The sequence below is a fragment of the Octopus sinensis genome, linkage group LG4 (assembly GCF_006345805.1).
Source record: "Octopus sinensis linkage group LG4, ASM634580v1, whole genome shotgun sequence".
NCBI classification, from domain to species: domain Eukaryota; kingdom Metazoa; phylum Mollusca; class Cephalopoda; order Octopoda; family Octopodidae; genus Octopus; species Octopus sinensis.
The window spans coordinates 112,034,960-112,053,092 of NC_043000.1; the positions used below are offsets into that span (position 1 = coordinate 112,034,960).

Sequence of the window (18,133 nt, forward strand, 5' to 3'; positions counted from 1 at the left end):
GCATGCCCAGTTGACAACAAGGTATGCGATAAGGAAGAAAGAAAAGTCGATAGATATGACAGGTTAGCTTGGGAAGTTAAGCAGTTGTGGTCGCTGAAAAAGGTGGTAGTAGTACCAATAATTGTCGGAGCCCTGGGAACAGTGAGCAAAAACCTCAAGAAGTACAAGGAACAAATAGGGGCTACAATAAGGGTGGAGCACTTGCAGAAAACAGCACTGCTTGGAACCACTCAAATACTCTGGAATTGCTAAAAAAATAAGAGGTGTTACCTTAGTTCACTGGTAGTGAACAGCTGATACTGTAATGCATCTCCAGTGTTAGAAGCTGTGCAAAGACAATATGATAATAATAATGATAATTATTTTTATTATATCAGCTGTCTAACATCTCCCTCTTTTTTCGTCTCTCCAACAGTCTGTCCATGCTCATCAAGAAGTTCTGGAGCAACTCCTTTCATCTGTAACAACACAACTCTCCAAAGATATAAAAGACCAATCACCAACTCACAAAACTGGTAAGTACTTCAACAACAACAACTACAGCTATCATCCTTATTTAGCATCCACCATTCCACGCTTGCATGATATATATATATACATATATATATATAGAACAATCAGTTAGTTGCCATAATAAAACTCAGAGTTTCGAATGTATGGGCTGAAAACTGCTCCGGCATCTCATCAGTTATTAAGACAAAAATGCTATGAAAAACTGTTGAATAAAGGGAAGTTACTCCAGTAGGTGTGGCGAAAGTAAAACTTCATTCATAGAAACTGCATATACACACATGTACACACATATACATACACGTATGTGTACACACACACACACGTGTATATATATATATATATATACATACTCACATACACGTGTACATAGATATACACACACCACACATATATCTACACACATGTATACATGCATACACACATACACGTGCCCATGCACACATCATTGTGTTCATGTACATATCTCTATACACACATGCACATACATACACAGATATACGAAACCATGCATATGCATACATATGTACAAATATACACACACACACATACGTATAAATACGTAGTCAACATCCTCCTCGCATAGATATATAGACGTTTATACAAATAAAAACACAAACGCAAAAACTTAAACTGTAAACACATTCACATTTGCCGCAAAACTTGAATCGACATCTGAAACTCTGAATTTTCTTATGACAACTAACTGATTGACCTTGTCAGTCTTGCGTTTGGTAGTCAGCTCTTTCGGTACCCAACAGCCACACACTTGTGAAAAGCCAAGTGATTCGACAATGTCATAAGCACTTCCATGGCTCACTTCAAGGTTTTCTGCCAACTCATCAACAGTTAAGCGCCTGTCTTCTCTGATCAGAGCGTCTGCTTTTGCTTTATTGGCAGGATTCACAGAAGCGGACGGACGGCAGGAACGGGGTTTATCGGCTACACTCACAGTTCCCACCTTTTCATCTTTCAGACGACGGACCCACCTGAATACATTGCTATAATCTAAAGTATTGTCCTCAATGACATTTTGTAATCGTTGGTGAATGTTCAGAGGGGTTTCCCCCTCAGCAACAAGAAATGCAATCACTGCTCTTTGTTTTTGACGTAACTTTAAGGGGACAGCCATTTTGAATTTTCTTTACCAGTCTAAAAACCTGAAAAGTAAGAAACAAAATATTTCAGAATGTAAATGATATAATCATTTATAGCTGGGAAAATCTTCAGCTATTTTTATCAAAAGCTTCACATGAAATAAAGAAAATGGCATCAGTTTTTGATTCAGCCTCGTGTATTTCTCTAATGACTTGAATATTTGCTTGACCAAGTCATCCTGACACAAAGGCCAACTTCAACCAGGCAACATACAGACTCAAATGAATTTCCATCCCGGAAGTTCTAACTGACCCCTACCACCTGGGGGACTGACCATTCCACTTGCCACAAATTCTCTGTCTACCACCCTGACATCACACTCCACCCACCACCCACCACAGCTCTCTGGGCTGAATCACTCTGTTTTCACCATCCTGGATGGACGTGCCGATTCCTTCCCACCAAACTTTACGACAAGAGAAGTAAATGAAATATTTCTTTCTTTCAGACTTTTTGATGTCTGTCTACCAAACATTCCATGAACTCCTCGGCACTTCTCGGGAAATGTACACAGCCTTGGCCCACAGTATGAAGTTACTGACAAATCAAGAACTGGTAAGTGAAGTTTGATGTAAATATGTACAGAGTGCAGTGGGTAAATTGTTACTATTTTTTATTTTTAATTTCATGCATGCACATTGTTTGTTTTTGATTTTGTTGGCTACACAGTATAGTAGGGTCAGTTGGGCACTGTCTGTGAGAAAAACAGCACTATGATGCAATTTGGAAATGACATGCTGTACTGCTTGGCATTTGCACCAGAAGCTCCAATACAAACATTTCAGAGTGTTTGGGTGTCAATTTGAAGATAGTGCAAAGGATTCAGAAAGAATTGGATGAGACTACTGGTGATTACGGAGGTACAGCAGCTCGGAAAACTCACTCTGATCATTCTGGTAAGAAAAGAACTCCTGAATTTGTTGGTGAGATCCAAGCCATGATTGACAATGATCCCTCGAAGTCAATCAGATCCATCACCAGGGACATGGAAGTGTCTGATTTTCTTATCAGGCAGGTTGTGCCTGAAGACATTCAGTCTCCAGCAGCTCCACATAGTCATCTGAATTGAGCCTAAGGCCCAGTTCACAGTTACAGATATGAATTGTGGTATGCAGACACAATCCCTTCCTGCTGGCCACAGCTTCATAGTTTCCGTTGCAGCTATCCCTGTCATGCGTCTTCTACTATAGCTTCGGGCCAACCAAAGCTTTGTGAGTGGATTTGGTAGACAGAAACTGAAAGAAGCCTGTCATATATATATATATATATACTAGCAGTATCGCCCGGCATTGCTCGGGTTTGTAAGGGAAATAACTATATAAGCATTTTTAGAGAGTTATAGCCAAAAATTAGCAAAATAATGCATTAAAAATGGGAAAAAAATGATGGTAAATTTTTTTAAAATCGTGGACTCATCGTAGACGTGCGCTAATACCCAGAAGGGCTCGATATGAATCACGACTATAAGATACCCAGTTTTGGTTAAACTGCACCGCAAAATGTGGGAGTAGTTAGTAATCTAAATCGTAGGAGACAGACACACAACCTTACTTTTATATATAAAGATATATATATATATATATATATATATATACTAGCTGTATCGCCTGGCGTTGCTTGGGTTTGTAAGGGAAATAACTATATAAGCATTTTTAGAGAGTTATAGCCAAAAATTAGCAAAAAAATGCGTTAAAAATGGGAAAAAAAATTATGGTAAATTTTTTTAAATCGTTGACTCATCGTAGACATTTTTAGAGAGTTACTTCCCTTATTTAATAGCGAAAAAACTGCATTAAAATGGAAAAAATGATGGTAAATTTTTTTTTAAATTGTAGACTCATCGTAGACGCGCGCTAATACCCAGAAGGGCTCGTAGGAGACAGACACACAACCTTACTTTTATATATAAAGAGATATATATATATATATATGTATGTGTGTGTGTCTGTGTTTATCCACCCCACCCCACCATCACTTGACAGCTGATGTTGGTGTCTTTATGTTCCCATGACTTAGAGGTTCAGCAAAAGAGACTGATAGAATAAGTACTAGGCTTACAAAGAACAAGTCCTTCCTGGGGTTGATTCGCTCGACTAAAGGTGGTGCTCCAGCATGGCCGCAGTCAAATGACTGAAACAAGTAAAAGAATAAAAGAATACAAGATTCCTTGCTGTGTGAGAGGAATTGGTTTATAAGTGAACAGGATGAACAGTTGGAATGAAAGAAGAGTGTTGGAAGAGATAGAGTGAAAGAGTCGCAGATGTGGTAACCCATATTCCATGTCATTCTCACCATTGTCTTAATTACAATTCCCCCCAGGTGGTCGAGGCCCAGCTGAAGGAAGAGAAAGAGAAATCCCGAGTCCTTGAGGAAGCACTGCATGCTTTAGCAACAGAACACCATGAACTGGAGTGTAGCTTCAATGCCAACCAATATCCTTCTCGCTTCTACGACACAGACGACGATGAATTCTATGACTGTGATACTCAGAGTTTAGGTAAGGTGCCAGCATTTCTTTGATATTGTCACCTCATCTGTTCTGCATGTTTTTTTTGTTTTTGTGTTTTTTAATTATGGAGGTGGGAATGGGGATGAAGAGGGTACTTAATTAGGTCAGCCTTAGTAATTCCCTGGTACTTGTTTCATCAAGCCCAGAAGGTCCTCAAATACGCTTAACCGTAACAGAATTTGAACCTAGTCTTGAGAGGGATCTACCTAAATACTGCAAAATCTCATTTAATCTGCCCCTTTATTCATTCTGTGAGGAATTGATTTAGACCCCACTTTGTGCAGCTCCTACATTGTACAATTCTTCTACATATGCATTTAATATTTTTTCCTTGTTTTTGTGACTGTCAAGATTTTGACATAGTTCTGTTGCCTGGATGCCCTCTCTATTGCCACTAACTTTACAACATGGACCGGGTGTATCTCATTATGCCACCACCAATTGAGAAGTTGTCTGTCAGGATTAGAATTTCTCCTCTCCTCTTTGTCAGGTTTATTCAATGTTACTACTTTGCTTTTCTACACCTTCTCTCTGCAGCTTTTTATTCACAGTTCCTTCTTCCTATGATGGGTTGCCTTCACTGCAACTTGCAGAGGTACTTTCCTGTGTGTAATGTTTCCCAGTGATCATTACCAACGTCGCCTCACTGGCACCTGTGCCGGTGGCATGTGTAAAAAGATTTGAGCGAGGTCATTGCCAGTACCGCCTGACTGGTCCCCGTGTCAGTGGCACGTAAAAAGCACCCACTACACTCACAGAGTGGTTGGCGTTAGGAAGGGCATCCAGCTGTAGAAACTCTGCCAAATCAAGATTGGAGCCTGGTGCAGGCATCTTGTTCTCCAACCCTCAGTCAAAATCGTTCAACCCATGCTAGCATGGAAGGTGGACGTTAAACGATGATGATGACTGCTCTTCCAGCTGGGTAGGCTTCAGTGTAGCTTAGAAGGTCTGTGTCCTTCTGAAGCAGAGATTTTCAGAGTTACTGCTGTCCTCGGCAGGTTGTCTTCAATAGAGTTAGTGCTTTTCTAGTTTGGTTGCCTTCATTATAGCTCATGTCTATCCATCATGCTGCTAGACTCAAAGTGGAGGTAGGGACATAGGGGAAGTGAAGAGCTCACAATAGACTAGCAGGTCTGTTTGATTAGGAACTGCAGAACTCTGGTATGCGGACGCTTGTGATCAATTAATGAGTTTATTTGAAGTTTATGAACATATTGAGGTGGTGGAGGGACAAGATTACAAGAGAGTAACAAGTTCTGGAAACTGGAATTATAAAGACAGCTCCCTGTCTTTATAATTATGTTAGGAATAGGGAGAAGAGAATAAGGGCCCACTGTATAGCTGCTTGGATATGTTTGTCTGGCAGGGTTACGACTTCAAAGGATATTAAATACAATTAAATGAATTTTTGTCATTATTAAAATAAATAAATGATACATATGATAGTAAATAATAATAATAATAATAATAATAATAATAATAATAATAATAAGGCTAGTAGTAGTAGACATTTGAACTTTTTTTGACTCCACCTAAAAAAAAAAAGGAAAAAAAATATCACTGATGGTGATGGTGATGATGATAATAATGATAGTAATAGTGCTGATAATCTATCTATCTATCTACACACACACACACACACACACACACACACCCTCACAGAGTTCAGCCAACACAAACCTCACCTCGGCTCTTTAGATGTTAACCAAATATGAAAGTATTATTTGACAGGCAAGAATTCTGGCGTTGAAGACAGCCAGCCAGCCAACGAGACAGACAGACACTACTGTGATGGTGATAATGATAAAAAACAAAAATAACAATAATAAGATACTGCTGTGACTACACATAAAACAATATCATTGATGATGGTGATGATGATAATGATGATAGTAATAGTGGTGATAATGATAATAGTGATAATAATGGTGATGATAACAATAATAAGCCGACTACGGCTGCTATAATGGTACGATTATAATTGTAACGGCAATGATGGCCGTCTCCCCATGAGCCAATCAAAGCTCAAAAATGATAACATTATCGTAGCACCAAAATGGTTTTGGAAACTAAAAGGAAAACTAAATCAGTATACCAAATCGCTTGTCCTATGGTTAATCTGGAAGCGCGTCCCCCAGGGAAGAGCCAGCCTGGGATCGAAAAGTCATCAACTGGCACAAACTCTTCTCCGAATATGGACATGGATGGTCACTTGAACGGGAAATTCTCCAACTCGAGCCCTCCAAGTTCACCACCACAACCACCACAGAAAGAAAAATGTAAGCGGAACAAATGGACCCAAGAAGAGTATAAAAAAGTAATATATGCTTATTACTATGCATTAGGTAGGCTATCTCAAGAGAGACACACCGCAAACTCTTACAGTATTTGGAGAACACGGAATCAAGACAGTAGGCCCTATTTGGATGAGAACAAATTGGCAAATGTGAGGAGGGATATCCTTAGAAATAGCAGACTCCTAGACAGTGAAATAAGTGCGATCAAGCACGCAACGGAAAATGACATAAACAAAAGACACAAAGGAAATGAAGAATCAGATGAACAGTATAGCCTGCCACGAGGCTTAATTGAAAGACTGCCATCTGACCAAAGTACGCAAAGGCCTGAAGATACAAGAAATTCTATTGAACCTGTTAAAGATAGCCAGGAAAATGATAAAACAACAGTAACTGAAGATCTCGCATTTGCTGAAGAACACAGAGAGTCTATGGCAGAAATGAGGCAGAAAATCCTGAATACGCTTGAAGTTGTAAGACATACAAGTATTAATGATAGAGAACCACTTCATAAACTCTCAAATACAAACCAAAATAAAAAACAAATCCAAATTGGCGACTATGTAACAAATGAAATAATACAAGTATTAAAACCTGATTTTACTGAGTTAAATGAAATTATTTACGCTTCTGCTAGGGCAATTGAAACCAGTTGTATGCCCCCGAAAAAACAAAGAAAACCAAACCTGGGAAGAAATCAAACCTGGAGAAGTAAAATTGAAAAAGAGATTGAATTTATGAGAGGGGAAATATCAGTATTAAATGAACTAATATGTGGAAATGATGTAAGATCCAGAACAAGAAGAAAGATGACGAGAAAATTTGGATCCTCACCGAGAGAAGAACTGATATCAATAAAAGAAACGCTGAAACAAAATGTCCAAGCAAAAGCCCAAAGAATATGAAGATTTGAAAAGAGCAACAAGTTTTACAAGCAAAATAAGCTGTTCACATCCAATGCCAAAAAATTCTACAGAGAAATAGGGAAGGAGAAAGTAACCGTTAAAGAAGAAGTTCAAAACTTTCGGAAAAGGATTTGGAGTGACAAGAAGACGTACAACATAAATGCAGACTGGTTATACAAACTGAAGGATCCTACCAAAATTTACAACAACAAGCGTGGGAAGACATCACAATAGCAGACCTAAGAAAGGCACTCACGAAGGCCCATAATTGGAAATCCCCCGGTAAAGATAGGGTGCTGAATTTCTGGCTCGCATCGCTCCCATGCGCACACAGTAAGCTAGTTCAGCTGCTCAATGGAATTATGAGAGACCCAAAGAAAACACCTGAATGGTTAGCAAGTGGTATTACTTACCTACTCTCAAAGAATAACGAAACCAACCTTCCAAAAAACTATCGGCCTATAACCTGTCTATCCACCACATATAAAATCCTAACATCTATCCTGGCGGAGAGAACATATGCATTCATGGAGAAGAACAATATTTTCCCCATTGAACAAAAAGGGTGCCGCCGAGGCTCATACGGATGCAAAGATCAACTGCTAATTAATCGTATGATCCTTGAGAACTGTCACAACAAGCGCAGAAATCTCAGCTCCGCATGGATTGACTATAAAAAGGCCTTCGACAGTATACCGCATCCATGGATCTTGAGATCGCTGGACATCTTCAAAATTTCCCCTGTGATTTCAGGCTTCCTGAAGCACAATCTGTTGTTGTGGAATACGAATCTCCAATTATACCACTCTAATGGAGTACTTGCCTCAGAAAATATAAACATCAGCTGTGGAATTTTTCAAGGTGACTCACTTTCACCTTTAATATTCTGCATAGCCCTAATACCCCTTACAAGTGAATTAAACAGAACAGGGTATGGGTATAAAATTGCCAATAAAAAAATAAGCCATCTATTTTATATGGATGACTTAAAACTCTATGGTAAAGACAATAATGAACTTGAAGGCCTATTGCACACTGTGAAAGCATTCAGCGATGACATCGGGATGGAGTTTGGACTTGAGAAGTGTGCCAAGGCCACTTTCCAGAAAGGGAAAGTGAAGACCACAAATTCAGTCATGTTAGATGTTGACACAGTCATAAGAGAGCTTGAGCAAGAACAAACATACTAATATTTAGGGATAAATGAAGGCTCTGGTATTCAGCATGCAAGCATGAAAGAGAAGATCAGGAAGGAATGTTATAGGAGAGTTCGTGCAGTCCTGAAATCTGAACTAAATTCACGTAACAAGGTGTTAGCTATAAATTCCTTAGCAGTTCCAGTTGTTACTTATAGCTACAATGTGTTGAACTGGAATATAGGAAAATACGCAAGCTGCTGAGTTGTAATAGGATGCACCACCCAAAGGCAGACGTATATCGCCTTTACTTTCCCAGAGCCCAAGGAGGTCGAGGCCTGATCCAATTTAAACTAGCTTACAAAACAACCACAATTGGACTGGCCAAATATCTTGAAATAACGAATGACTGGATGCTAAAGCTCGTGGAAAATCACGAGAGACGAAAGAAGCTTCATTCTATCATAAAGGAAAGCAAAAAATTTGCTATTGATCTCGTGCAGGATACCCAAACTGAACAACCCGAGAGAAGTACGGCAACTATTGTTGCAAAGAAGGTGAAAATAATGGCAACAAAAAAAGCGCAGGAGCAATTGGCTGATAGGTGGGAGGAGAAACCTCTGCACAGCAAATATGTGGCCCGCAGCAAACAAGCTGATGTTGACCAGAAGCAAACCCATCAGTGGCTACGGAGCTCAGGGCTAAAAGCAGAGAGCGAAGGTTTCATCCTGGCTGCTCAAGATCAAAGCCTATTAACCTGGAACTACCAGGCCAATGTGATGAAAAATGGAGCAGACCCAAAATGCCGATTCTGCAACGACATAATTGAAACTGTGGACCACCTAATCTCTGGATGTAAAGTCTTAGCACCAGTGGAGTATAAATTAAGACATGATAGAGTTGGCCAATATCTTCACTGGCTAATAAGTCGGCATTACAATATCAAAACTGCCGACAAGTTGTATAATCACCACCCTGAAGCTGTAACTGAAGAAGAAAATGTAACGATTCTGTGGGACTTTTCAGTACATACAGACCGAACCATCAAAGCCAATAAACCAGATATTGTTGTGAAAAACCAAAACAATAAAGTTTGCTTATTGATCGACATGAGCATCCCCTGTGATCATAATATCTCGGCGAAAGAGTTTGACAAGCTCAGAAAATACAAAGACCTACTCATTGAAATTGAGAAAATGTGGCATCTCAAGGCAGTTACAATACCAGTGATCGTAGGAGCACTAGGAATGATCAAGAAGGGAACCGAAAATTATATGAGAATGATCCCTGGCTTACCATCCCTGCAAGAAGTGCAAAAGATTGTCTTAACTGGTACATCATACGTATTGAGAAGAGCATTGTCGATGTGAGAACTATTACTACCCATGTATTTTAATTTAACTTAAAAAAGAAAAATTTAAAAAAAATGAATGAACTATTGAGTTTAGTTTAATGGCCTACCAATGTATACTATGAGTTTCTTTGCCCTAGGAGTCGGGAAGACACTCGGCAAGAAATGGAAGCAAATTTGAAAGAAGAAAAAAAAAATAATAATAATAATGATGATGGTTTTAAATTTTGGCACAAGGCTAGCAATTTTGGGAAGGTAGTAGATCAACTGGTACTTACTTTATCATCCCCAAAAGGATGACGGGCAAAGTTGACCTCAACAGAATTTAAATTCAGAACATGAAGATGGATGAAATGTCGCTAAGCTTTTTTCCCAGCGTGCTAACAATCCTGACAGCTCGCTCACCTTAACAACAACAACAACATCAACAACGACAACAACAATAATAATAAAGAGATGCCACAACAATATAGCCAGGCTTGTCCATTGGATACTTTGCAACATGTATGGACTTGACAGAGCAAAAAATTGGTATGATCACAAACCTGAAGGCATCATCGAAAATAGAAATGCAAAGATACTATGGGATTTTATGATTCAGTGCGACCATGAGATAGAGAATAGGAAGCCAGACATAGTCTTAATTGAGAAAGGAAACAAACTATGCTGGATCATAGATATAGCATGCCCAGTTGACAACAAGGTATGCAATAAGGAAGAAAGAAAAGTCGATAGATATGATAGGTTAGCTTGGGAAGTTAAGCAGTTGTGGTTGATGAAAAAAGTAGCAGTAGTACCAATAATTGTCGGAGTCGTGGAAACAGTGAGTAAAAATCTTGAGAAGTACAGGGAACAAATAGGGGCTGCAATAAGAGTGGAGCACTTGCAGAAAACAGCACTGCTTGGAACTGCTCGAATAGTCTGGAAGGTGCTCGAAAACTAAGAGGTGTTACCTTAGTTCACTGGTAGTGAACAGCATTAGAAGCTGTGCAAAGGCAATAATATTAATAATAATAATAATAATAATATAATAATAATAATAATAATAACAACAACAACATCGAAAAATACCTTAGGAATGAAAACCCAGGTTCGAAATTTCCCCAAGACACCTGAAGAAAGCTGGAGGGTGTATCAGTCAAAATGTTGTGTTAATGACAAAAAAAAAAATGAGGACAAATATCCATCAAAATGTAAATAATGTAAATTTGTTGTTTATTGTTGAAATGTTTTTCTTGTGTTCTGTTGGAAGCATATTTCTATGGTTAACGAGTAGCTTGGTTGTGTGGTTAAGAAGTTGTCCTCCAACCACAGGGTTTCAGGTTCAATGCCACTGTATGGTACCTTGGGCATATGTCTTCTGTTATAGCCTTGGGCTGACCAAAGCCTTCTGAGTGGATTTGGTATGTGGAAATTGTAAGAAGCCTGTCCTGTGCTTGTGTTCACACACACACACACGCATCTATGTATATGAGTCTGTGTCCCCTTGTTTTGATATTGCATGACCGATATTAGCAAGTGTCACAAATGTGCAACTGGCGCTATTCAAGAAGATATGTTCGGCAAATGGGGAAATATTACATGGGAATAGGAGACAGGAAGAGCCTCTGGCTGTTAAAAATAATCTGCCCCAGTGAATTCTGTCTGGCTTATAAAAGGCATGGAAACACACACACACACATATATATATATATATATATATATATATATATACTAGCAGAATTGCCCGGCGTTGCTCGGGGCTGAATTGCTTGAAAGTACTGTTAATGATTGCACTGAATTATGGTGATTATTCAGGCAAATATTGATATAAGTTTACGGTGGGAGATAAGGACTTAACGATCAAACGTGTGCCATTGCATTGTTTTGGGGGAACCAAATTTCTGATGAGCATTATAGGGGCACCAACTTTAAGTTTGAGAAAGTGTGGTGGTAGTCCGGGGTGCTCAAAGGAATTGAGTACCTCTTTTGGATATTTGATGACGTCCTCTGGGTCAGGAGTTGTATCGATAGACTGATATACATAGACTTCCCCAGGAATGAGTTTTAGCATTTCATCATTAATATGGTGAACAGTTTTATTCCTCGGGGCCAGTATAGCCTTTTTGCCAATCCAATCCATATTCTGATAATTAGCTTGTAGATCTGGGAACACTGCATCTCTGAGATCAGAAGGCGTCTTAACAATGTTACAAATGGAATCGATGGCAATATTACCATTTTCATCCCCTGGTATTTTGCCTTCGCCAAGAGCAAGGAGGGTGTGAGGAAATGCTGCTGATGTGATATTACGTCGCATATGAGCACGCATATTGGTGTGAAGTTTGAGAGTTACTTCCCTTTATTAAAAAAAATATGCATTAAAATGGAAAAAAATGATGGTAAATTATTTGTAAAATCATAGACTCATCGTAGACGCACGCTAATACCCAGAAGGGCTCGATATGAATCACGACTATAAGATACCCGGTTTTGGTTAAACTGCATCACAAAATGTGGGAGTAGTTAGGAATCTAAATCGGAGTAGACAGACACACAACCTTTCTTTTATATATAAATATTTTCGTCCTAAAAAACTTTGTATGGATTGAATGGTTACCTCTATGGAAATATATACACGCACATTATACATACATGTGTGTATAGATGAATATATAAATACATTTAAATATCTATATACACTTTTGGGCGATCTTTCTGTTTCTTAGAGATAACTTTATCCCGTCCGATTCGCTCCAAAATTTACAGGGACATGTAGAATGAGGTGACGATGCTCGTGGGCTAGCTTAGAAATCCCTATCTTAAAAGGTGTGGTTGCTAGGGGCCATCTTCCTCACTCACCCTATTTCCTCCAGTACCCTGTCACTCCTCTTCATTTGACAAGCCACTATGGTTATTTAATGTAAAGTCTTCCTCAAATCACTCTCTCGCTATTTACTCTCTCCCAAGAACATTTTCACTCACTCTTATCTCTTAGCTTCCCATACATTTTACTCATGTATCTATCAGCGTCATAGACAGAAACAAATATTACATCGCCATCGCCATCACATTCTATTGTCTACCTGTCAACACACACACAGTGAATTACTTTCACTTTATTCGTTGCACACTGTGTGTGTGCGTGTGCTTTATCCCACACTAAGAAAAGCATTTGACTCATACACCACAATGTGAGTTTTCTCTAAATTTTGCTTAATTGGGGTTGAAATTTTAAAAAGTGGACCTGGCAAGACCCGATGCATTCTACTCTTAAAAATGCTAGGTAAATTGTAATTGAAGAAATCCTATATTGTAGATTTCTATAAGAGACAAAGGGAGGCAGATAAAATCTGCCTTTTATAATAAGAGATACGTATGTGTGTGTATATGTTTGTGTGTCTGCGTTTGTCCCACCAACATCGTTTGACAACCGATGCTGGTGTGTTTACATCCCCATAACTTAGTGTTTCAGCAAAAGAGGCCGACAGAATAAGTACTAAGCTTACAAAGAATAAGCCCTGGGGTTGATTTGCTCAACTAAATGCGGTGCTCCAGCATGGCCACAGTCAAATGACAGAAACAAGTAAAATAGTATATATATATATATATACATACACATATATATATGTCAACTTTTCCTATTTTCAGCCACTTCTGATGATTACATGTCTGTGTTGGATGATCCCATGAACCTAAGCTTCAACCAGTTACCAAGTCTACCTTCAACTTACAACACACGCAACAGCCAAGCCGTGTTTGAATCTTTGAAAAACTCACTCCCAGGCAAAGACGATGCCAATGAGCAACTTGTATATAAATATCGGTAAGTCATGTCTTTCACACTCCTTACATTCCCCACTTTCTCTTTATCTGAAAGAAAAGAAAAGAAAAGAAAAGAAACGAAAGAAAAGAAAAGAAGCCTCTTATAATTGCAGTTTCTACATGATTTTGCTTTTATCACAACTGCTGTTGTTGTTGTTGTTTATTGAACAGAAGTGAAATGACATGTTAAGGTGTAGTGGAATCAGAGGTGTTGCTGCAAAGATATATTTTAGCCTTTATTTAATGGAAAGACAGCATTGTCTTGTGCAGTGCAGTGTAATTTGCCATTTCTCTGTTGCGTTAGTGAAGCGTGTCTCATGCCTATGTATAAATAAATAAATAAATAAATACAGACATACGTACACACATACATATATATCATCATCGTCATTATCATCATCATTTAACGTGCTAGCACAGGTGGGATGGTACCACAAGAGCTGGCCAGGCCGAAGCCTGCACTGGACTTCTATGATGTTTTGGCAGGATTTTTACAGCTGGATACCCTTCCTAATACCAACACCTAACACTACACACAAACACACACACACACCACACACACACACACACACACACACACACACACACATATATATATATATATATACATATATATATATATATATATGCTGAGACCCTCTACGGTCATGACTGACCATGGGATTGCACCTAGAAAGTTACCCTCCCAGGCACAAGTCCGAGCAAGGTTGTTTTATGGAAGGTCAGCAGTTGCCCATGCATACCAGCCTCCCCTCTACACACCACCGGTGTTATCCAAGGGAAAGGCAAAGGGGCCGATACAGCTTGGCACCTGTGACGTTGCAACTCACTTCTACAACTGAGTGAACAGGAGCAACGTGAAATAAAGTATCTTGCTCAAGAACACAACATGCAGCCCAGTCCGAGATTTGAACTCACAACCTCATGATCATAAGCTTGACACTCTAACCACTGAGCTGTGTACCTTCACATATATATATATGTATATATGTATATATATATATATATATATATATATATATATATATATATATATATATATATATATATGTATATATGTAGGCACGGGCATGGCTGTGTGGTTAGGGAGGTTGCTTCCTAGCTACATGGTTTCGGGTTCAGTCCCACTGCATGGCACTTTGGGTAGGTGTCTTCTACTATAGCCTCGAGCCGACCGGAGCTTTGTGATTGAATTCGGTAGGTGGAAGTTACTGCCGTGTGTGTATGTGTGCGTATAGCTGCTTAGTGCCTCTCCGAAAGAGAGAGAGGTATATATATATATATATATGTGTGTGTGTGTATATATATATATATATATATTATATATATATATAATATATATATATATATATATATATATATATGTGTGTATGTATGATGGTTGTCTACTCCTTATGCAGAGTTTGACCACCTCCTGTACCTACAACTAAGAACCATCGTGGCATTTGATATACGTATATATATATACACATACATGCACACATATATATGCATGACATAACCAAAGTGACTGCAGGTGCTAGTCAGCACCAGCATCTCTAGAATTAAGAGGCTCTGCCTCTGTTGTTGTAGGGAGCTTATCTCCCTTGTCAGTCATTAGATAAGTGCTTCCCTGTGGCTAAGAGTTGCTCTGACCCCTCATTTCTAGCAATGCTAGTGTTGACTTCCACCTTCAGTCACTTTAGCAATATCTGTACTTGTGCCCTTTGGTTGTAAGTTGTGAATAAGCCATCTCAATCATTTATATATATATATGTCTTCGAAATGTGGAGTAGATGAAACAGGGACAACTGAAGAAGTGGAATATTATTTATGTTGTATGTCTTGTTTCTCTGTTTGTTTTTTTCGTTGTTCAAAAAAAATGTTCGTTTCTATGTTTTTGTTTTTATGTTTTCGTTTCTCATTGTGTTCAACGTTTTTTTGGTGTCCTGTACCCATACATGCATGTATATATACATATATATGTAGGTATATATATATATATATATATATACAAAAAGCAATAAAGATTCAAGTTAATTTAAATGAATTTACTTGAATATGGTACCTAACTTAGATGCACCAAAAAAAAACTATACTGTTTTAACAATACAGTAATGTGGGGTGATTATAAGCGAGAAAGAAGCAACAAGAATGGATAGGTTTTTAGTACAATCGTTTCATACAAGGACAGGCTTTATTAAAAGTTGTAAAAATTACAGCATATAAATGTGTCCCGTACTCATCAGCTAAAATACATGTGAGTTCTCTAGACATCCTAGTGGTTAAGGCTATACTCATGAAGTAATGAAGATAATTAAGTAACATAAACATATACAGATATCCAAAGTTCATTAAAGTTCTTTAAAGATGATGTACAGTCTTATCACAGAATTTTAAAAAAGTTCTAATAGCAACCCAGAGAAGGTGACCTAATCCATAGTGCACATATGAATTTCCAGAGATATGATGAGGGATTACATACTCACAGAAGACAAATTTATCCATTGTTAATCACAACGAGGTGGGTCTCAATTCCTGCTTATTAGCATTACAGAGAGGGTGAATTAATCCTTTGTATAGATGCACAATTTCCAATGGTGTAGATGTAAATTTCCAGAGAAATGAAGAGGAATTTCATATTCACAGGCGATAAATTTATCAATGGTTGAACACAATGAGGTAGGTATCAATTCTTGTTATATGATTAGGTATTTGCCACATTAATCATATTACTGCTATTTACAAGAGGCTGTAGCTATTTAACTTTTAAAGGCTGAAGGGCTTTCTAGAGAGGCAAAGAATAGAAAATGGAAGGGAATAGAAGAAAAGAGAGAAAATAAAGGAGGAGGGAGCAAAAAAAGGGGGGGAAGGGGACTAAAAGAGAAGAGAAAAAGAAAAAGAGAATAAGAAGAAGAAAAAGAAAAAGAGAAAAGAGAAAGAAATAGGGAAAGAAGGAAAAAGAAAAAAAGAAAAAGGAAAAGAAAAAAGAGGGTTCTAGTTATACAGAAGAATCAGTAGATGGCAAGTCTGGTTTTAATTTACAGGCATCTAGGAACTAGAGGAGAATATTATTCTTTGACCAGTAAAACAGCTAATTTATTGCTGTTGAAATCAGCTATGAATTTAAAGAGAATCTAAAGAGATAACACAGTCAGGGGTTTAGGGGTCAGATGCTAAAATCAAAAGAAAATACATTAGGAAAATCTAAGTATAATCCTATCAAAAAGTCATTAAGATTTACTTATTTAATTTATTCATTTTATTGTCTTAAGGAGTTGCCGTTATTATTCATACATTGACTATTCATACATTGACGGACTACAGGTCAAATCTTAGAAGATCATTTACAAGGTGTTAGGGGATTGTCTATCATAATGAAGATAATCATATTATCACCGAGGTGATAATATGATTATCACCGAGGTGATAATATGATTATCTTCATTATGATAGACAATCCCCTAACACCTTGTAAATGATCTTCTAAGATTTGACCTGTAGTCAGTCAATGTATGAATAATAATGGCAACTCCTTAAGACAATAAAATGAATAAATTAAATAAGTAAATCTTAATGACTTTTTGATAGGATTATACTTAGATTTTCCTAATGTATTTTCTTTTGATTTTAGCATCTGACCCCTAAACCCCTGACTGTGTTATCTCTTTAGATTCTCTTTAAATTCATAGCTGATTTCAACAGCAATAAATTAGCTGTTTTACTGGTCAAAGAATAATATTCTCCTCTAGTTCCTAGATGCCTGTAAATTAAAACCAGACTTGCCATCTACTGATTCTTCTGTATAACTAGAACCCTCTTTTTTTCTTTTCCTTTTTCTTTTTTCTTTTTCCCTTCTTTCCCTATTTCTTTCTCTTTTCTCTTTTTTCTTTTTCTTCTTCTTATTCTCTTTTTCTTTTTCTCTTCTCTTTTAGTCCCCTTCCCCCCCTTTTTTTGCTCCCTCCTCCTTTATTTTCTCTCTTTTCTTCTATTCCCTTCCATTTTCTATTCTTTGCCTCTCTAGAAAGCCCTTCAGCCTTTAAAAGTTAAATAGCTACAGCCTCTTGTAAATAGCAGTAATATGATTAATGTGGCAAATACCTAATCATATAACAAGAATTGATACCTACCTCATTGTGTTCAACCATTGATAAATTTATCGCCTGTGAATATGAAATTCCTCTTCATTTCTCTGGAAATTTACATCTACACCATTGGAAATTGTGCATCTATACAAAGGATTAATTCACCCTCTCTGTAATGCTAATAAGCAGGAATTGAGACCCACCTCGTTGTGATTAACAATGGATAAATTTGTCTTCTGTGAGTATGTAATCCCTCATCATATCTCTGGAAATTCATATGTGCACTATGGATTAGGTCACCTTCTCTGGGTTGCTATTAGAACTTTTTTAAAATTCTGTGATAAGACTGTACATCATCTTTAAAGAACTTTAATGAACTTTGGATATCTGTATATGTTT

The 18,133-nt window shown here is 37.8% G+C and overlaps 1 protein-coding gene across 3 annotated transcripts in view; it reads left to right on the forward strand.

Moving 5' to 3' along the window:
- Window positions 1–18,133, forward strand: part of LOC115210359 (oxysterol-binding protein-related protein 1) — a 280,667-nt gene that overhangs the window by 75,416 nt on the left and 187,118 nt on the right. For all 3 annotated transcript variants that reach the window (XM_029778918.2, XM_029778916.2, XM_029778917.2), the window contains exons 13-16: window positions 416–515; window positions 2,117–2,223; window positions 3,988–4,165; window positions 13,497–13,671. In XM_029778918.2, coding sequence (XP_029634778.1) covers window positions 416–515; window positions 2,117–2,223; window positions 3,988–4,165; window positions 13,497–13,671 — 560 coding nt within the window. The remainder of the gene's footprint in view (window positions 1–415; window positions 516–2,116; window positions 2,224–3,987; window positions 4,166–13,496; window positions 13,672–18,133) is intronic.